This window comes from Chrysochloris asiatica, unplaced genomic scaffold, assembly GCF_000296735.1.
Source record: "Chrysochloris asiatica unplaced genomic scaffold, ChrAsi1.0 scaffold00265, whole genome shotgun sequence".
Taxonomy (NCBI): Eukaryota; Metazoa; Chordata; class Mammalia; order Afrosoricida; family Chrysochloridae; genus Chrysochloris; species Chrysochloris asiatica.
The window spans coordinates 3,115,754-3,138,418 of record NW_006408783.1 but is presented as its reverse complement, the minus strand read 5'-3'; the positions used below and the strand labels follow the sequence as shown (position 1 = coordinate 3,138,418).

General features: G+C 41.4%; 1 protein-coding gene across 1 annotated transcript in view; it reads left to right on the top strand.

The window, feature by feature from the left end:
- SIPA1L2 (signal-induced proliferation-associated 1 like 2) overlaps positions 1-22,665 on the top strand; it is a 148,671-nt gene that overhangs the window by 56,600 nt on the left and 69,406 nt on the right. Inside the window, exons 7-8 of the mRNA XM_006874168.1 lie at positions 8,834-9,410; positions 13,816-14,090. Coding sequence (XP_006874230.1) covers positions 8,834-9,410; positions 13,816-14,090 — 852 coding nt within the window. The remainder of the gene's footprint in view (positions 1-8,833; positions 9,411-13,815; positions 14,091-22,665) is intronic.

Sequence of the window (22,665 nt, the reverse complement as noted above, 5' to 3'; positions counted from 1 at the left end):
TCCTGTCACACCCAGTACGGGGGCAGCACCTGCCTCGGCTTCTCTGCTCTTGTGAACACTGGCAGGGCCAGCTGGGTTTGGGACACTTAGGGGCTCTGGTAGCGTAGTGGTTATGAGTCGGGCTGCTAATCTCAAGGGCAGCACTTTGAAACGACCACCTGTTCCACAGGAGAAAGATGAGGCTCTTTGCTTCGGTAAAGATTTACAGCCTAGGAAACCCTGTTACAGGGTCACTGTGAGTCAGAGTCGACCCCACCGCCATGCACTCTGGGAAGTGACACCTGCACATGATCAGGAAGAAGCTGTGCTGGGAGCTACCAACACCAGCTCCACTCCTGGCACTGGCACATTTCATGCCGTTTACCCCTCTCCCGAATAGGGCTATGAACCTCACGGTCAGCAGTTCAAAACTACCAGATGTTCTGCAGGAGAAAGATGAGGCTTTCTGCTCCCATAAAGATTTACAGCCTTGGAAACCCTGTATAGGGTTGCTATGAGTCGGAACCGACTCCACGCACATAACAACAACAACCCCTCTCCCACCTTGTGTCATATGCACCCAGAAGTCCTGATTCAGCAGCCTGCATGGCCTCTACCCTGCCCAGCTACACAATGCCTGGATCCAGTGCATACCACTCTCAGTCTTTGTCCCGGGGGCTCCTGGAAGGTTGGCTTTAAGGAGGTTTAACTACTGATTGTCTGGGGACTGCCTATACATAATCTGGGGTTCACAGAACAGCCAAATTGCATAACATCCTATTTCAGTGACTGTGTCATGGATATTAAGTGGCATATGCCTGCATTCTATCTCAGTAGACCTGCTGTGGGCTAAAGGTCTGCATGTTTGTCTCCAGATATCATCCCTATACGTATCTGAGCTAGAGTTGCTGTTGAAAAAAGATATAGGATCTACTTTGTGCAAATAATATGTTTAAAGGCGATAATGTTAAACATAGTGAATTGGCTGTTTCCCCTGGATCACGCCTAAGGAATGGTAATTATGAGACTAATCTTAACGGAACCTTCCTAGCAGATTAGAAATTTATATTTGGCTGCTATTTTCAGGCTAAATGGGGTGTTTTAAATTATGATCTATCTTTAGTTTATGTGTGTATCATGACATGGTTCATTAGAAGAGTAATTTTTAAATTAGTAGTGATCTATTCATTTTTATTTCTTTTGGGTTTTCCAGTTATAGTTAAATTACTAGGAGAGGAATTTTTTCAAAACTACTGTTGGTATAGAGCTGACATGGAGTCCTGGTGTGATGCTGTAGGTTAATGTGCTGGACTGCAAAGTCGGTTTGAAGCTCAAGGTCAGCAGTCCAAGTTTATCACTTGCTATTTGGAAACCCTATACAAGGACCTTGGTGGAACCCACTTAACAACAGCAAAGTGTAGAACTTACGTATACACAAAGTAGATTGCATTGTTTAGCTATTTGTTTGTTTTTTTATGATAGATAGACCAAACCAAACACCCCTTGTTGTTGAGTCCGTTCTTACTCAGAATGGCCCTTTCCTACAGGGTAGAACTGCCCCATCACACTCCCAAGGCTGTAGATCTTTGTGGACACAAACTGCCACATCTTTCTGTTATGGAACAGCTGGTAGGTTCCAATGCCGACCTCTTGGTTAGCAGCCAAATGCTTAGCCACTGTGCCTCTACAATCCCTTTATTATAGAAGAGAGCATTTATAAATCATTCAGAAATAGTCATTTGGTTTTTAGGGAACCGCAGTTTTCACTAAGTTGACATCTACTAATGAGATTCAAATGTAAAGTCACTCTAATCCCTCAAATTATGGGAAGTACCACAGAAACATTTATATTGATTATGTTTAACAACTTCCCTAATATCCCTCAAAGGAGCAATAATAAACTTTATGGAACATTGCAGTCAAATCAGTTCTGTAACATAAATGATGGTGGAGGTCTCATGAAAGAATTTTGCAAGACCAGTGACTTACTCATTGCATATACCCTTTCTTAATAACATCCAGCGACTATACATGTTTACTTCACCAGATAAAATACTCAGGAATAAAACTGACTTCATTATGTGGGAAGAGACAATGGAGAAGCTCAAAGTCAGTCAGAATAAGTTCCAGCTGTGGAACAGACCCATCGGTTGCTCATATGCAAGATCAGGCTGAAGCTTAAAAAATTAAAACAAGTCCATGAAAGCTAAACTATATGACCTTGGGTATATTTCACTTGAATTTAGAGACTATGTAAAGGACAGATTTAATACATTAGACAGAAATAACTGAAGACCAAAGGAGGTGTGGTATGACATTAAGAACATCACACATCAAGAGATAACAGAAGGTCATTGAAAAGCCTGCAAAGAAGGAAAAGACCAACATGGATGGCTGAACAGACTCTGAAACTTGCCCTTGAATGCCAAGAATCTAGAGACTGGGAGAAATGATGAAGTAAAAGAGCTGAACAGAAAATTTCAAAGCATAGGTCAAGAAGACAAGGTAAAGTATTATAATGGAATGACCCAAGACCTGGAGTTGGAAAACCAGAGGGAAAGAGCATGCTCAACATTTCATTTGCAAGAACTGAAGAAAAAATCCAAGCCTTGGGTTGGAATATTAAAGGATTCTATGAGCAAAACAGGGAGTGCAGTGGCCCTGTAGGATAAGCACTGAACTGCAAAATACAATGTCAGTGGTTTAAGTCTACCAGTCACGCCACAAAGATTTACAGCCTCAGAAGTCCTATAAAAGGTCGCTGTGAGTTGAAACCAAGTCGACGGTGTTTAGCAGCAACAGCAACATAAGCAAAATATTGAATGATGCAAGAAGCATCAAAAGAAGTTGGAGTACACAGAGTCACTGTACCCAGAAGAGTTGTTCGATGTTGAACCATTTCACCAGGTAGCATGTGGTCAAGAACCAAGGGTGCTGAAAGAAGAAGTCTAAGCTGTACTAAAGGAATTGGTGGGAAACAAGTTCAAAGAATTGATGGAATACAAGTAAGAATGTTCCAACAAACTGATGTGGCACTAGAGGGCCACTCTCACCTAAGCCAAGAGATTTGGAAGACAGCTGCCTGGCCAACCGATCAAAAGAGCTCCATATTTGTACCCGTTCCAAATAGAGGTAACCCAATGGAATGTGGAAATAATTGAACAATATCATTAATGTCACATGCAAGCAAACTTTTGCTGAAAATAATTTTTAAATAGTAGACAGGGAGCTGCCAGAAATTCAAGCCAGAGTCAGGAGAGGACATGGAGCAAGGAATATCATTGCTAAAGTGAGATGGCTCTTGGCTGAAAGCAGAGAATACCAGGAAGATGTTTACTTGTGCTTTATTGGCTGTGTAAAGGCATTCAACTGTGTGCATTTTAACAAACTATAGATAATATATCAAAGAAAACTTTACCAGAACACTGAATCGTGCTCATGAGGAACTTTTACATAAACCAAGAGGTAGTTCAAACAGAACAAGGGAACACTGAATGGTTTAAAATCAGGAAAGGTGTGCATCAGGGTTGTATACTTTCACCATATGTATTTAATCTGTATATTGAGCAAATATTCCATGAAACTAGATTATATGAAGAAGAACGTGGCATAATAGACTCATTAATAACCTGCAATATGCAACAGATACAATCTTGCTTGCTGAAGTGAAGAGAACTTAAAGCACTTACTGATAAAGATCAATGACTATAGCTTTCAGTATGAATTACACCTCAATGTAAAAAAAGAAAAGAAAAAGCCATGAAAATCCTCACAATTGGACCAATAGCATCATGATAGAAGGAGAAAAGATTGACGTTGTCAAAGACTTCATTTTGGTTGGATCCACAATCAACCCTCCTGGAAACAACAGCCAGAGACAATCAAATGGCATACTGCATTCGGCAAATCTGCTGTAAAAACCTCTTTAAAGTGTTGAGGACTAAGGTGTGCCTGACCCAAGCTACGGTGCTTTCAGTTTCCTCATATGCATGCGAAGACTGGACAATAAATAAGTAAGACCAGAAAAGAATCAATGCATTTAAGTTACAGTGTTGGTGAAGGATATTGAATATACCATGGATTTCCAGAAGTAAAAACAAATCTGTTTTGGAAGAAGTACAGCTCATTTGTTCCTTGAAAGCGATGATGGTGAGACTTTGCCTCTTATACTGTGGACATTGTTGTGAGGAAGGACCAGTTCCTGAGGAAGGACATCATGTACCACTAATGAGATGGATTGATACTGTGTCAGCAACAGTAAATTGAAACAGACCAACAGTTGTGAGGCTGGCCCAGGATCAGGAAGTGTTTTATTCTGTTGTGGGTAGGGTCAATATGAGTGGAACCAACTTGACAGCACCTAACAACAACATGAGATTGCAGTCCCCAATCTTTCAACATTACCTTTCAGATCTGTTTCATATGGTACCTTTCAGATCTGTTTCATATGGTACCTTTCAGATCTGTTTCATATGGTACCTTTCAGATCTGTTTCATATGGTATTTCTCAAAACAATTGAATAAGATCATTGTTATTGTTGTTAGGTGCTGTCAAGTCGGTTCTGACTCGTAGCGACCCTGTGTAGGGTTTTTGAGGCTTTCAGTCTTTGCCTCTTGTTTTCGGAGTGGGTAGCAGCCTTGAGCCATGGACATTGTGGTTCGCTGCCCGTATGGAGCCACTGTGCTCCAATAAGATCCCAAGTTGATTAAAACAATGTTGTTAAGGAAAGAGAAAATGCAATCCAAGTTGCCTGTTTTCTAAGTTGCTAAGTCTGAATCCAGGGACGTGTTTGACAGAAGATTGCTAGTTCATGTGAATGCTGGTTTTGATGCTATAACTGAAGAGGACCTGCAGTGCCAGTTAGTGAGGACTACTGAGGTAACCTCCTGTAATAATACCACCTCCACCTTGCCGAGGTAGTGTAGTTGTAAGGCTTCATCCATGTATGCAGATGAATTCTCAAGAGGTAACAATATGGGATCTACCAGAACACAGAAGAGTCCTGGGTGGTGCTGTGGGTTAATGCACTAGACTGCAAAGTTGGTTTGAACTGCAAGGTCGGTGGTTCAAGCTCACTAGCTGTTCCTTGAAAACCCTGTACAGGGTTGCTATGGGTCAGGACCTGACTCAATGGCACTTAACAACAAGAACAACCTGAACACAGAAATGATAAGGCAACATCCCTAAAAGTTCTGTGTTACATATAATTTTAGCTTAAAATTCTTAAAAAAGCAAATTTAACGTTATTTCCTCTTTATAAAAGAACCTTAATTTGAGAATTCGAGTAGTTAGAGCTAGCAGTTGTAGCGCTAACTTGGATTTATGATCTTACATGCTTTCCAAGATAAACTCTTTGCATGCCTTAGTAACTTAATGAGAAGAATTACTTTACATAAGGGAACTTTTAAAATTCGTGAGAAAAATTCATCATCTTTTAGCTTCATTTTTCCATGAACTTCCCGAAGTCCCTCATAGGATTATTAGCTAAAAGTCACTTAAAAGTTGGGAGTCATCTCCAGAGAATGACGACTTCTGTTTTCAAAAATATAATAGCTAGTCCGTTTCTTTCTGAGCCCTTGGTAGCATAGGGCACTACAAGCTAAGCAACTAACCACAAGGCCAGCAGTTTGAATATACCAGTGTCTCCTGGAAAGAAAAATGAGGCTTTCTGTTCCTGTAAAGATTGCTGATGTTGCTAATGGCTGTCAAGTCAGTTCCAACTCATAGTGACCCAATCTATATAGGGTTTCTAAGGAGCAGCTGGTGGGTTTGAACCGCCATCCTTCCTGTTCAAACTCACCTTGCGGTCTAGTGCATTATCCTTCAGTGCCACATCAGGATTCCTATAAAGATTACAGCCTCAGAAACCCTATACAGGGTCACCGTGAGTCGGAACTGAATGCACTGCACAAGACCACCGCTACCACCAGCCCCCTTTTGTAAAAATTAGATGATAGCAATTTTAGTAGAGTTGCTCGGTATGTGATAGTATTGGAATTGAATAAGTCTCCTAACTCCATAGTCTCTGTTCTTAACCACCACGATTATTAAAACCTGTTCACGTGTCTATGAAGGAATGTCCACTTTAGTAATAACAAATGGAAGATTTGAAGAGTGAGTGTTGAACAAATCCACAGCCTCCACACCATCTGCTCTGCTTGCTCTTTTCAAGAATTCTAACGAATCAGTGTCTGCTCAGGCTGATCGTTTTTATGTTGGAAGACTGGCAGGTTTTATATTTCAGTCATCAATAACTGCTATTAAATTATATGGTTAATTAAGAAGTTCTGGAACCCTTTACTGTTTCAATCCAGTAGACATTTTCTGAGTTTGGAAAAGAAATATTCTTTCTAACCCTGATTCTACTTGAAGAATTAAGGATTGTATAAACCATGTTACCAGAGTTCTAACTGATCCCCCAACCCCCATCCCTAGGATACCAGAGTAAAAAAAATCAGTGATCCGTAAAGACGGAGTAAAGTTCCTCCATAGATTCATGAAATGGTAGATCTTTACTGGAATAAACAGCCTCAATTTTCTTTCTCGGAGCTGCTGGTGAGATTGAACCACTGATCATGTGGTTATCAGTATAACCCACTTTACCATGGCTATAAGAGTTGTTGAGTACCATTGAGTCGGTTCCAACTCATAGCAACCTTCATCTTTCTCTGGGATGGATATAAGAGTTGTTGTTATTAAGTGCTATCAAGTCATTTCCAACTCACTGTGACCAAGGAGCAGTTGGTGGGTTTGAACCACCGACCTTTTGGTTAGCAATCCATGTGTAGCTTACAACATTAATACCAGGATATAAGAGTTGATAGGTTCTATTGAGTCAGTTCCAACTCAATGTATAGGGTTTCTGAGGAGCAGCTGATGAGTTTGAAGGTTCAAACCGACCTTGAGGTTGAGTGTTTATCCATTGGTGCCACATGCCTAAATTCTTCTACCTTCTTCATAGAACTTTGATCTGAGATGCACACGGTAACAGTTAAATGAGTAGGAATCAGACATACATTGTCGAAGAAGGGATGTCCAATTATATAGTAGGGTCCATTCTTTGGTGCAAAAAGGATTGCCTTTTTAAAATCCTAAGACAACTCTGCCTTTTATCTTAGGCACCTTGTGTCATCCCTCAGAATTAAGAAAGGCCATATTGGCAGCCGTCCTTGAACATTTTTGGACATAGGATATTTTCACTGATGCGTTAGAGTAAATGTATTCAATATCCAGTCAGAGAGTAGCTTGAGATCTGCAGAGATGAGGTGAAAGGTCCCTTTCAAGCGAGGACGGGTCAACTGTGAAGTTGGACCCTGCAATTCCAACCTCTGTAGCCTGTTTAGAACTGTGGGTTCATGTTGAGAACTTAAGTCTCCCTCCCCTCCCCCAGTTTAGTACACACAGCACTGCCCAACACCACCAGGTTCTGTTGCTGATTGAGTTTTGCTCTCTAAGTACCCAAAGGAAATGGTCCTCAGTCCCCTTCCATTCAACCAGGACCTTATCAGTCCCCTCCAGGTGGGGAACTCCATTGTTGAGAATTTAGTCAAATGAAAGTTGAGAGAGACCCAAGTACTGTGATTGTTTTAGAGTCCAACCACATTCCAAGAAAGGAATTCACACCTGACAGGGAAAATATAAATATGTTTAGTCCTTAATTCACCTCTCTGGGCTTTCCAAATGATAGAAAAGAAGGGAAACTGCTTCCTTTGTTGATCCTAAGAGTAATCATCAGCCTAAGTAGATAAGGGATTAAGAAGAATGTTTGGTCTGCACTGGATATTCAATTATTGTGATTGGTTAGTGTTAAGGGGCACAGATGCTTAGGTACTCTGGAGTCATTCCACACTCACATAGGCAACTAAACCTGCTGTCCTATGTTGTTGTTAGGTTCCATTGAGTCGGTACCAACTCATAGCGACTTTATGTACCACAGAACGAGACACTGCTCGGTCCTGGGTCAACTTCACTATTGTTGCCACACTTGAGCCCATTGATGCTGCAACTTTGCCAGTCCATTTCACTGGGGGTCTTCCTCTTTTTCTCTGACCCTTCACTTTACCAAACATGATATTCTTCTCCAGCAACTGGTCCCTCCTGACAGTGTGTCTGAAGTATGAGAGACAAAGTTTGGCCATCCTGACCTCCAAGGAGCACTCTTGGCTGCACTTCTTCCAAAACAGATGTTTGTTCTTTTGGCAGCCCATGATACTTTCAGTATTTTCCAACACCATAAAGCAAAAGCATCAATTCTTCTACAGTCTTCCTTATTCACTGTCCAACTTTCACATGCGTATGAGGTTATTGAAAATACCATGGCTTGGGTCAGGCGCACCTAGTCCTCAATCCTTATTCGTTTGAATAGACTAAGATGGTTATTACTGTCAATATACATTTTATTCAGTCTATGGGAACTCTTAAAATCATTCCCCCATAAAAATCTCCATTCAGAGTTTCAAAGCATAGTCAAGTAAAGTGAGCATTTCCTTAGAAAATAAAAAGTGAAACTTAAAACATTTGGACCTGCAAGTCTGATGGGGCTAGAACCAGCTCTTTTGGAAGGGTTCCCAGTTTCCTCAGGCGTCACCAGCCATAGAATGGGAGTGCCAACCTGGCACCATCTGGGGATGTTGCTTCTGTCCCATTGGGCGTGCATTCCCTGAGACAGCCAACTTTAAAAAGTCAGTTTTGTTCAAGACCAAAAATTTTAAATAAAGTAAAAGTTTTAAAACTTGGCCAGAAATTAGAAGAACAAGAAGCTACAAGATAGATGGATTGCATCAAAAGTCAGGTTTCTGAGGGTAAATAATTATGGTATGACCACTCACCTTGCTTCTTTTTTCTCTTTCCCAGTGTTGGAGTTTCTAGATCAAAAGATGTGCCACCATTTGGTCCGCCGATTCCCAAAGGTGTAACTTTTCCTAAGTCAGCGGTGTTTCGGGACTTCCTCTTAGCCAAAGTGATCAATGCGGAAAACGCAGCCCATAAGTCTGAAAAATTCCGGGCGATGGCCACTCGAACGAGACAAGAGTACCTGAAAGACCTAGCAGAGAACTTTGTCACGACCGCCACTGTGGATACCTCTGTGAAGTTCAGTTTCATTACACTGGGTGCAAAGAAGAAGGAAAAAGTGAGGCCGAGGAAGGATGCCCACTTATGTAGCATTGGCGCAATCATGTGGCACGTCATCGCAAGGGACTTTGGCCAGTCTGCTGACATTGAGTGTCTTCTTGGAATTTCTAATGAGTTTATAATGTTGATCGAGAAGGATTCTAAGAATGTTATATTTAACTGCTCCTGCAGGGATGTGATTGGGTGGACATCTGGACTAATGAGTATCAAAGTGTTTTACGAAAGAGGAGAATGCATCCTTCTATCTTCAGTGGATAGCTGTGCTGATGACATAAGGGAGATCGTTAAGAGATTAGGAGTAAGTACATGCTTTGTTTTTTCTGCCTTGTTTCTTCAATAGAAGATTCATGGTCATTTTCGCTATGGCGATTTGACCATGATTATAGCACTTAGGAATGAATTACTATTTCTTATGGACACAGAACTAAATTTTAAATACTAGATCCTTTTAAGCACTTGCTAAATACATAAACAGTGGGAAAGTACTTGCATAAACTGATTGGAAAAGAATAGTTAAACCAACTCTCAAAAGAGAGTATTATGATAATATATTTTAATTGTATTGGAAGCAAAAATGAAAATTGTCTAGATACTACAGCTTTTTTGTATAGATAGACATGACAGGACCTTCTCAGAGGGTAATAAATAAAATAAAATTGCTGTTAACTATGTTAAGTGATTGAGACCTATTGTTGTGAAGTGTTGTTGAACCATAGCGACCCTGTATAGGATTTCCGGGGAGCAGCTGGTGAGCTTGAACCGCTGACCTTGCAGTTCAAAAGACTTTTCAGTCTGGCACATTAACCTACAGCGCCACACCAGGACTCCTAAGACCTGTTAGCAGATTCAATTCTGGGCATGTTTAGTCATCATATTTTTAACGATTTAAATCTGACCACAGTTTACTAGTATGTTAGGAAAACAGAAAAATAAAAAAAGATAAGGCTTAAAAAGAAATTTTCCTAAAATGTGATTTTAAGTACAACACTCCTACATACTATCCAGGCTGTTTAACAGTTGTATCTGTTCCCAGTTTTAGCAAACTAAGATCCAGATTTTAAGCAGTGTTTTTATTAAGTGCCATCGAGTCAGTTCCAATTCATAGCGACCTTGTATAAGGTTTCCAAGGGACAACTGATAGGTTTGAACCCAGCAGTTAACAGTCTAGTGCTTATCCTACAGTGTCACTTAGAATAGTAAAAACAAATACAAAGATTTCCTTTTTTTGTGTGTGTAGAAGAAAACATCCTTTGAGAATGGAATTATTTCTCCCCTAGGAGGATGTATTGCTTCATTAATTAGAAAGATTTAGCCAGCCATGGATCTGCAAAAGGAGAAGTTACATTCATTTCCTGACTCCTTCCTCTTACCAAATATAAATCACCCCTTTTTTATTTAAGACTATAAGAGAAAACAAAATCAAGTCAACATCTGCCAGCCATGGAAGAATAATTTCATTGTTTACAGATCCTATTCACTCAAGGGCTTCAATCTGGTCAAAGTATTATCAGCCGTATAAGAGTTGGGAGACAGTTTAGTGTGTGAGTAGTTTAAATGCCTAGAGATACAGTGTATTTTCTGTAAAATTGCAAATACTGATTTAAAACAAATCCACTGAGCCATTATTATCTGTTCTCCTGAAAGCACAACCCAACCTAATACCACCTCATTAACCACCCAAAATGCACCTTGCTTGGCCATTTCCATTTCATATCTGTATATGGACGGCACATCACATTTTTGCCATTGGATTTGTAGCCAAGACCCAGTTGGCTCTTACATGTTTGCTATTCCATGGACCCCAGCCTAGCATTTCCCTAGAGTAATAACTGTGTTGCTGATGTGACTAGGGTACCCAATGTCTGAAATCATATGCGAGGAAAGTTCTGTGTCTAGAGTAACTTGCGACATAAGATATTGAAAAGCACCCAACTCAGACTATTGAAGGAATTGGAAATAAAGTTAGTATAGGGCAACAGCCATTGGGATGCTAGCCACAAGATTAGTGGTTCAAACCCACCAGATGCTCCACAGGATTAAGACGAGGCTTTCTGCTCCCATCAAGAATTACGGCCTCAGAAACCTCTGGAGCAGCTTTGCTTTGTCTGTTAGAGTCTCTATGAGTGAGAATCAACTCAGCAGCAGTGGTAGGGAAGAAGGAAAGATGCAGTAGTAGTTGAGATAACTGGGATTGCCCTGAGAAAAGATGGTAAAGTCCGTGTTCCTGTTTCATGAGGGCGGAGAGTAAGAGTAAAGATGCCCAGTATGCAGGTAAAGACACAGGAGGGGAACAGACGCACAACCCTAAAGGAGCAGTCAGGATTGGCTTTACCTAGGGTAGGGATGGGGAGTGTCTGGCCTGTGGGCCATACCAACAGCTGGTCTGGTCCTGTCAAGGCAATCACAGTTCCAGCCATCACATTGTTGTTGTTGTTAAGTACCGTTGAGTCAATTCCGACCCATAGTGACCCCGTATAGAGTTTCCAGGGAGCAGCTGGTGAGCTTGAACCGCCAACCTTGCAGTTCAAACCACTTTGCAGTCTGGCGCCTTAACCCATAATGCCACACCAGGGCTTCTAGCAATCACACAAGGGGTGAGTTCATTGAATGTTTGACCAATATCTGCAGGTTAATTTTTAAGTTGATCATTTTGTATGGCCCACAAATGACGTTGTCAATTTTGGCAGAAAAAAGGTTCCCCACCCCTAACTTAGGGTGACTGGTAGGTATAACAGCTGTACCAGGCCCCGTGCTCAAACGGGCCTTCCTTGTTTTAATACTTTGTAGTCACACAGACTTGAGATTTTAATGCTTTTTTGAATAGGGGCTCTACAGTTTTTATTTCACCCTGGGCTGTACATAGTACATAGCCCATCTTGGGTGCAGGCATAGGAGACTACGGTTTTCTTGATAATGGAGACCATATGTGAAGAGCTTAAAATAAATGGAGACCATTGTCCTTCATACTCAATCTCCGGATGATGTAAAGCCAAGGAACAGAGGAGATAAAGAAATAGCAAAAAATGAGTGAGAATAGTGGCAGGGAATCAGGAAAGAACTAAGCAGACGAGACAAGATGTTGTAGTTTAGCACGGCTCTGTCTTTGCTCTCCCACCTAACATGGGTATTAAATTGTAGCTGAAAATGACCTTAGTATTTGGAAGAAGGTAGGACACATTTTATTCATGGTCTTGTGAATAAGCCTAGAAAAAAGCTAAAGAGAAATAAAGGAAAAATTATTCAGGTTGTACCCGTTTCAAAAGAACTTTTCCAACAATTTTAAATCAGCTCAGTTTGACAGTTTGGAAACTTCAATCTTTCAAAACTTCCCCACTAGCTAAGACTAGCAATCCCTTTCCACATTTCCTTAAGCCCCAAACTGTCCTCTCTGTCAGTGAGAAACAGACCCAGAATGTGTGCCCTTGAGGTAACCATGGAGACAGCAGACACAGTGATGATGCACTGAAACCAGCCCCATTCCCACAGCTCTGCTCTTGCAGCCGTAGTTTGATTAAATAGGTGTCTGTGTGTTCCCAGCATGCTCCATGGGAATGGAGCAGTTATTACACTGAAACTTCATACTTTGGTTCTGTACTTTGGGGGATAAGTGTACGATGGCTTCTGACTTTTAACTATCCCACAAATAAGTGATGTCATCAAATAATATTTGATGAGCCCTTCTTTTCTTTTATTGCTTGGAAAAGCACTTCCTCATGGATATAAGCTGCAGATGTATTCGTGCACCTTGTGAGATGCAACCCTTTCCTTGCCCCACTGTTCCTGCCTGTGATACTTCAGTAAAGTCATTGTGTTGGGAAAGGTGAGAGCACACACACCACTCCTGCTTGGCTTGTCCCTGGCCTCTCCCTGGAGCTTCTGGTTTGACAATGGCTGGCCTGGTAGAGAGTAGGAAACCAGTAGGCACAGGAGGCTCTGTGTTTGAAGAGGCCTCACCTGCCAACTTTGCTTGTCAAGAGATGACAAAAGAATCTCTTATGTAGCACACACGTGATCTGAAGGTTCCTTACCACCCAGGCAAGTGACCAGAGCAGGATGTCGGCAAGGCTGATGCCGTGCCTGGCATGTACCGTTCTGGTAAGATTCCAACTTCTGGCTGGACCTGCCTGGGCCTCGGGGCAGGGCCATAAGTGTTAGCTTGGAAGTGGGTGTGGACCACTGGTTTAGAAAAAGTTGAAGGACATTGTCTAGTAGGTTTTAGAGCTTAATGACTGAAAGCTGCAATGATTTTGAAACGCCTTACTTTTCCATTGCAGCATTTAAGTTAGACAGTATGCTTTATCTGTTTAGCTGCATTAGAAATTTGACGAATTATCAGTGCTGCAGGATAATGCGTTGGACCACAGGTTGCTTTGGAGCGCAGAGTCGGTGATCAAACTCCCCAGCAGCTCCTTAGAAATGTTATGAGTTGGAACAAGCGGGGACACCTGTATCAGGAATAGATTTACCTTCGAAGAGTTAAACTAAGGTTCACTTTCATCTTCTTCGTACTGGATACCACAAATACCATTTAAATTATAAGGATTTAAATATGTCCTTTCATTTCTGAAGTGTGAAGTGAAGGGCAGGGAAGAGGTAGGCACCTTTAGGGCTATGCTGTCAAGTGGCAAAAGAGCCACGGACCCATTCAGGGTGCTCATGACAGTCTGATAAGTAACAGTTTTTAACAGTGTTTTCCCTTTCAGATAGTGACTAGAGGCTGTGAGACTGTGGAAATGACCTTGAGGAGGAATGGGCTGGGCCAGCTGGGCTTCCATGTGAACTTCGAAGGAATCGTTGCAGACGTAGAGCCTTTTGGCTTTGCCTGGAAGGCCGGCCTTCGCCAAGGGAGCCGCCTTGTGGAGATCTGCAAAGTGGCCGTGGCCACCCTCACCCACGAGCAGATGATTGACCTACTCCGGACCTCTGTAACTGTGAAGGTGGTCATCATTCAGCCCCATGACGATGGCTCGCCCCGCAGGTAAGGCATGGAGAATTACGGGGGAGCGGTGGGCATCAGGCCAGAAGCAATTCTTGCTCCTCAGCTTCTGGAGCAGTGGGGTGTCCTAATAGTTAAGTGGATCTTCTGCCAGCATCATTGAGACATCAACCATTAGAGTAATTCAAAAGAGCTTAAAAATCGAACAAAAACTTAGCAATGAGGAGAAATGATGAAGTGTAGTCATCTAAGCAATTGTTTGGGAAAATTATCACATAAAAACTGATGTAAATACTGACGATGGTTAGCTCACCTGTGCCAGTGATGCCAACAGGTCAGCTTTTGTTAGATCAAATATGAGGGAGCTAAAGTTAGCGGGAAAATGCCATTATCCTTTAATTCCATGAACTCTGGAATTCCTTTCTGTGTCATAAAGTCACATTTAAGAACTCAGTACCTATACGTATGAAGAAATTTGAAACACCAAATCTATGGGTCACGGTTTGTTCTACACATTGAAACTTAAGACATGGTGATATCGGCTTGGGTTACAGAAGGCTAGAAAGTCATGATCTATAGTCCGCAAGAGGTTTGTTAGAAGATGGAAAAGAATGCCTGCAGGGGAAGCATGCCATAAACAGCAGTCTCCTGGTGCTCACAGCCTACGGTGCAATGATGTTGTCTAGTGCCATTGAGTTGGTTCCGACTCAGAATCACCCTTTGTAGCATTTCTGCATTGTGGCTGGGGATCTTGAACCACCAACCTTGCAGTCCAGCGTATCAACCCTCAGTGCCATGCTGTTACATTTTTTTCCCTGGTCCCTCTCACTCTTGGGGAGTCTGAAAAATTAGTCCCACCAAGTCACCACTTCTCATTCACACACGAACCAAAACCATTCACTTAGAATCTCTTGCAAAGCAACAGTATGCTTCAGAGAGAGAAGTGGGTCTTTCTCCATGAGTGGAATAAAGCTGGTAGTGGAAAGGAGCATAGATTAGATTAGGTCAAAGGGAAAGTACATTTCAAAGAGAGATGCGGGTCTGCCTTGGCAAGATGAGAAGATGTTTTGGCGTTGGGGTGCTCTGGCTTGTAAGGGTATTGGGTCCCTTTCTCGTTGGGTATGCTAATACATATTAATTAGAAGGAGTTTTATGATAAATATTCATGGTCTTTTGGTAGAGGGGCACAGGCTTCTTAGAAATGGGGCACCTTCTAGCGTTGTCAGCTTTAAGCGCTATCTTCATGGGTTGTCTGCCTGAGACCAGCTAATTGTTTCAGGGTTTCAGGTTCTGATATCTTTCTCCGTTTCCAGCTGGGAGGATGTCTCCAGTCCAACAAGAAGGCTAACAAGAAGTTAGCCTTCTTGTTTTTGGACTGGAGACATCCTCTCGGCTTTCAGGGGATACTGGGTAAGAAAGGCCCGGGGCCCCCAGGGATCCTAACTTGACCCTGACAACTTGAGTAGGTTAAGCTGCAGAATTGGACTGCCTGATTTCAAAAAAGGGGCAGGCTTTCCTGTTTGTGGTATTATGCTTTCTCGTGTTGCTTCATTGTTTCTTTCCTCATGCTGTGTGTGCATCTGCTGTCCGTGATGGAATGTAAGATTCAAGATGGGATTCAAGATGGGTTCTGTTTGCAGAGGTTTCTGGGATACTTGACATAACCATTTTTGAGCCTGCACTGAAAACTGGTTAACGGGGAGGTTACTGATGGTTAGCAACTCCCACTGAGTAGCTAAATAGGGAGAGAGGGCTCACAAGTCCCGCTGGGTCCTGGACACACAAGGAGATAGTAGTTTCATTTTACCTCATTTATACCCTGCCCACCTGACAAGGAGATAGTCCACATCACGTCCCTCTGTATTTTGTACTTAGAAGTGTGGTGTGTTTTTTTTGGTGTGTTTTTTTTTTGTTTTTTTTATGGTTCTGTTGATCTTTTCCTAATGTTACTTTTCCAATGCTGCTAGTAATTCTCCTCTGTAATTTTCCTCTAGTTTCCTTACCCTGTCCTTGCGTCGTTGAGTCAGTTCCGACCCATAATGACCCACCCCATATAGGGTTTCTGAGGAGCGGCTGGTCACCTTTGCAGTTCAAAGTGACTTTGTGGTCCAGCGCATTGTCCTGCAATGCCACACCAGGACTCCTTCCTTACCCTAACAATGTTAAATTGTGGTTGTTGCTGTTGTTGTTAAGTGCCTTGAAATCATTTCTGACTCATAGCTACCCTGTGTAGGGTTTTTGAGGCTATAAATCTTTATGGGAACAGAAAGCCTCATCTTTTTCCTGCAGCAAGGCTGGTGGTCTTGAGCTGCCACCCTTGTGGTTCACAGTCTTGCACGTATCCTACAGAACCCCCATATCTCCCTTAAGTTGTGTTTGCTGTTGTTGTGTTGTTGTTGTTAAGTGCTGTCGAGGCGCTGACTCATAGGGATCCCCTATAGGGTTTCTCAGGAGTGGATGGTGGGTTTGAACTGCCAACCTCATGGTTCCCAGTTGGGGCTTATTTTTATTAGAGCAATAAAACCTATGAAAAGAAATGATTAAATTTGAAAAGCTCAGATATTTCTAACTGAAGAGTAGGGTAAAAAATGTAATTAGAAAGTAATACCTTTCCATTGTTTATATAAAAATATTTCACCAAAAGAACAAAGAAAGTTAGTTTAGAACACCATCCAGTCCACTAGGAGCACAGTACTTTGTAGTGGTAGGGAGGTGGGGGATCTCTTCCTTCGATCCAGAGGGCATGTCCTCTGTCTCCATGTCAGAGTGGGGCTCCTCCCAGCAACCTCTGTAACTTTGATTTTGAATGAGATGAAATAATGCCCAGAGCCTCCTAAATTTGGTAATTCACATACACTCTCTAAACTTCATTTCCTGCCTCTAAATTGGTCAACAGTGGAGCCTGCATCACAGAGCTTTTATGAAGATTAAGGAAGATAGTTTGTGTAAAGCATTTAGCACCATTCTGATATAATTATCACTCCATATTTTTCACTTTGGAAAACAAAACAAACTTTAGACCATTCAGTTGTATAGAAATTACAGCCATCCATCCACAGAATAGTGAATGCTGAGTCAGGCTGCTAATCTCAAGGTCAGCAGTTGGAATCTACCAGCTGTTACAGTGGGAGAAGGATGAGGTTTTCTATTTCTGGAAAGATTTATAGCCTCAGAAACCCTAGGCAGGGTCACTATGAGTCTGTACCAACTCTGCAGCACACCACTACCATCACAGATGATAGTGGTATTTCTGAGGCCACTTTCTAGACATAGTCCGGTGTCACCTGAAATTAGTCTTTCTGCTTCCTCTTACTCTATTCATCCCAAACCAGTACTGTCCCAGAGCCTAGTCTGAGAATGGGTATGTTCTAGGTCTATGCTCTCCAATACAGCATCCACCAGCCGCAGCGGAAGTGCCTATGTGAAATATTTGACAAGAGCTAGTGTGACTGAGGAGCTGAATTTTTCATTTCAAGAAATTTAGCCAATTGTGGCTAGAGAGGGGAGCTGTAAACCCTGGCTTCCTTTGGGAAAACAAACCATCTTTCATCATTTATGCCATCTTTCTCTCCAGAGAAATGTGCAAAATTTTGTGAATTTCTGTTTCTCTTGATTTTCTTAGCATCTACTCCCAGCCTGGCTCTCAGTGGTTTTGTCTCTAGTATGTCCTGGTGTGATGTGTTAATGCACTGGACTGCAAGGTTGGCGGTTGAAGCTTGCCAGTTGCACCTCAGAAACCCTATACAGAGTCACTATGAGTGGGGACCAACGCGACTCGAGGACACTTAACAACGACAGTAACATGTTAATGAAGGATTCCTGGTATGGTGCTGTAGGATCAGCACTGGACTTCAAACCACAAGGTCAACAGTTCAAACCTGCCAGGTGCTCCTCAGAAACCCTATAGAGAGTCACTATGAATCAGAACCAACTTGATGACAGTTAACAACAAATGCTTATAAAATAAAGAGTTAATTAACTGAAATTCTTCTTGAAACTGTCAGTCTCTTTACACATGAAATCTCCCAAATGTTTCTCGGTGCCTTTCCTAATTCTGCGTCATTAAATTTGTTTGCTTCCAAGTCCCCTGAATCACTAGTAGTTTTGTAAGTACAGAGAAAGAAAAGATGGGAAACTGCTTACAAAATGTGAGAATTAGAAATAATAGGAAAATAAACATTTTGTAATTCAAAATCTTTTGTCATATGTGTTCAGCCAGTTATTAGACATTTTTCCATGTAACAAAGTTTTTCTGTCTTCCTTTAGTAGAAACATAGATTTGTAGCTTTGAGAATGTTACGGTGAGAATCAAGTATTTTATATATATTAGAGGTTGATGAAGACTGTAGAATTAGGCAACATTGTTACAATATTCTTCCTTCAGGTTTAAAAATAACATTTCTCACTTATTTTTTGTTTTGGTCTACTTATCATTAAAAAAAAATAAAAAGCTTTAAAGATACCTGAAAATGATAATGTTGTCATGATGTTTGACATTTAAGACATTATTTAAGAAGAGTTGTTGTTGTTGTTGTTATGTGCTGTGGAGCTGGTTCCGACTCATAGCGACCCTGCACAACGTTTCTGAGTCTGTAATTGTTTATGGGAGCAGAAAGCCTCATCTTTCTCCCACGGAACACCTGGTAGTTTGGAACTGCTGACCGTGACGTGAGCAGCCCAATTCATAATCACTACGCTACCAGAGCTCCTTTTAAGAAGAGTTGTTGTTGTTAAGTGCCATTGAGTTGATTCCGACCCATAGCAACCCTGCAGGATTTCCGAGGCTGTAAATCTTTACGGGAGCAGAAAGCCTCATCTTTCTCTGCGGAAGCGGGTAGTTTCGAACTGCTGATCTTGAGATTAGCAGCCTGATTTGTAACCACTACGCTATAGAATTTCCTAAAAGTATTGAATGGATTTTCAACTGAAACAAACAAAAACTACAGTGTTAAAGTTGCAGCTGTTAATTGTTTGACCCTATGACATGTTTCACCTTTAAAGAAAGCCCGATAACTGCTGAGGATTCCTGGTGTAGCACCGTAGGATAAGCACTAGACTATAAAGTCAGTTTGAAGCACAAGTTCTGCAATTTAAGCTCACCAGCCGCTCCTCGAAAACCCTGTACAGGGTTGCTATGAGTGGAACAGACTTGACCGCACTTAACAACATCTGTTGAAGCCTTGATCTGCACACAATTAAAATCCACATTTTAAATGCTAATTTTCATGTTGAAAGTCTTCAGATTATTTATTTTGAGATTTTGTTTTTTTTTTTGTAGACTTCCTATTCATGTTGTTCCCTAAAATTAGAGGGTTTTTTTGGAATTAATCAAGAATACCTATTAAACATGTTTTAACCAGAGTCCTGGTGAGGCACTATGGAATAAGGCACTGGACTGCAAAGTCGGTTTTAACCACAAGGTCCGCAGTTCAAACTTAGCAGCTGCTCCTTGGAAAGCCTACACAGGGTTGCTATTAGTTGAAACTGCCTCAACAGTACTTAAAGCAACCACAATGCTTTAAACTTAGCCAGAAGGATTAGAACTATTTCCCTTATATGATAAGCACTCAACTGCAATTTCAGTTTGAACTGCAAGGTTGGCACTTGAAATTCACTAGCCTCTTCTTGGAAACTCTATGCAGGGTCCCTAAGAGTCAGAGCTGACTCAGTGGTACTTAATTACAACACTGTACACAGGACTGTAGCTCTTCTGTGTGGGCAAGTCATTTATCATTTAAAATGGTTTCGACTTGGTCTCCCAAATTGTCTGTGCATGTGAATTTGTAAATCCATATTTCTGTTGCTTTTGCATAGGTTTCCTACCCGTGAATGTCTGGGTTCTCTGGTTAAAATCTGTGTTGTTATCAAACAGCTTCGCATTTAACAGAAACTGTCATCCTTGCAACAAGTTTGTTGTGTTAAAGCATTCAAATACAGTCATTTTAAGCTAAACTCTGGTTAGTCCCATTATCCTTGCAGCAAAGTATACAAGGATCCACCTCAATGTAAAATACGTATTTTATTTGTGACATAGAAAATTTCCACCATCTTCTTTCAGATTGACTCATTGGCTTGTGAGGGAAGAAAAAATGCATTCATTTCAATGGTTTTGGGTATGTGTGTATATATTTTCATTTTACTTTTAAGCTATCTTTTATGTCGACAGTCACACCATAGGGACTACAAAAGTGACCAGATGAATGACTTATAAGATACTATGGTGGCTGTGTGCTGTGGAGTTGGTTCCCACCCGTAGTGACCCTGTACAGGGCTTCCGAGACTGTAAATCTTTACGGGAGCAGAAAGCCTCATCTTTCTCCCATGGAACAGCTGGTAGTTTCGAACTGCTGACCTTAAGGTTCTCAGCCCAATTCGTAGCCACTGAAACCACTATGCTACAAGATACCATAGTGTGTAACAAATATTGTGAATAGTAGAGTCAAAAGTGTTCCAGTTCATGTTCGTCATTTATTCCATACTACAGGATACTCTGGTAGCGTAGTGGTTACGAATCGGGCTGCTATCCTCAGGGTCAGCAGTTTGAAACTACCAGCTGCTCCGCGGGAGAAAGATGAGGGTTTCTGCTCCCGTAAAGATTTATAACCTCGGAAACCCTGTACAGGGTCACTGTGAGTTGGAACCGACTCCACGCCACATAACAACAACAACAACAGGATACTAATGAGAAAGCAATTTGACTTCCGGCCATCTGCTCCTGTTAGCAGACAGACCTGCTGTAGTTGTCCTCAGGCCAGAATGGTGTTTGGTTATGACTTCAGGAGCTTGTTTGATTAAATGAAGTCTGAAGTAGGAAAAGAACTTACGTTTGAGTAAAGGCCACACCATCTTGAAGTCGCTTTCTCAAACCTAAGATGTCCTTAAGCTTGAAAGGAAAACAGCCCCATATTTTCGATTTCCTTGTTGGGTTCTACTGAACACCAAGCACGGAGGATTCCTCTTGGGAATGCTTATTAACTAAGCGTGTGCTGGCGTTGGATTCTGGAGTGAATTCACACAGATTAGAGGTGAGTGGCAAGGTGCACTTTGGGAATCACAATCTTCAAATGGAAATGAGGCTTTAAAGGGAGCCTGGCATTCTCTGTGGCAAATAAGAATAAGGGCTGGCAAAGACACTTAATGAAGATCCTTTTTAATTTTTCTAAGGTTGGGTCCCACTGCTATCATAAAACCACTGCTAGCTTTCACAAGAGACTGATGTTCTGTTGTGTCATTCTGGGACAAGCACATCAGCTCAAATGCTGATAGAAAGGAAATAAGAAGAGTTCATCAGAGTTATGAATGAGTAGCTTTATAATGTGAGTGTGTTTCATAAATATGCCTAAATAAAAATGGAAATGAAATCCCTTGCTGTGATTTTTCATTCTTTGTTGACAGATTCTTTCTCCAAAGCATATTCTTTATATAATGCAAAACAATGGGAATGATCTCATGTTACAGTGAGTCTGGAAGCCCTGGTGTGGCACTGTAGGTTAATGCATGCTGCACTGTAAAGTCGGTTTGAATGCATGGCAAAAGTCAGTAGTTCAAGCTCTGCAGCTGCTCCTCGGAACCAACTCGATGGCACTTAACAACAACAACAACATCATGAGTCTAAATGACACCCTCATCATTCTGTAAAATTAAAGTTCTTTGTTCTGTTCTGCTTCATGTTGTCTGATCGCTCTCTGAAGAAGAGGAAATGGGAGTTGAGATTGAAAAGGAAAACTCAGTTTTGTCAGATTAGCCAGTGTTATTCAACAATAAATGGGTGGTAAATCGAAAGGTGGGGAAAATGTGGTTTTCTATTGAGGTTTCAGTTTGTTTGAGTGGATACTGAATTTTAATGTGACAACCAAGAAGAGCTTTACTTTAATAATAGTAACCTAGCATTCACTTGTGATCTCTAGTTCTCTGCTGAGAACACCAGTGAAATGTCCCTTCACTAACCCCTCACGCCCTGAATTCCAGCACATTGGGAAAATGCTATACATTCATGAACTCACCTGTTCATTCATTTGCTGGTTAATGAGTTTGTTCTAGAAACACTGCTGGGCACAGAATGATAACTAAGACAGACGCTGTTGTTGCTCAGTACCTTTGAGTCAGGTCCAACTCAAAGCGACCCTGTATAGCATTTTCAAGGAGCGACTCATAAGTTTGAGCTTCTCACCTTGCAGTTCAAACCGACCTTGCCATCCAGTACTTATCCTACAGCATGACACCAGGACAGACATAATTAATACTAAACATCTAAAGTGTTGTTTGTACTTCTGTTCATATTTTTATATATTAAAATGTTTTTCTCAAACCATAGCCAGGACTTAGCACTTGTTCATAAGTATCAGAAACAAGTGCAGAAAGTGCCCTTCTGCCTTTTGAAACATGGAAGCATTGTTGACATGGTAACAGGAGTGCCAATGGTAACAGTAACTCCGGAAAGCTCTGTTAGTGAGGTGTTTCATAGTCCCATGCTTTCTAAAGTGGCACCATGGCTTTGGTGGTGGAAATACATTCGTCAACCATTTGGTACCAGACAGTCTTTTTTTTTTTTTTTAATTTAAAGTTTTTATTGTGGATTGAGTGAAAGTTTACAGGGCGCATCATCAGTTTCACATTC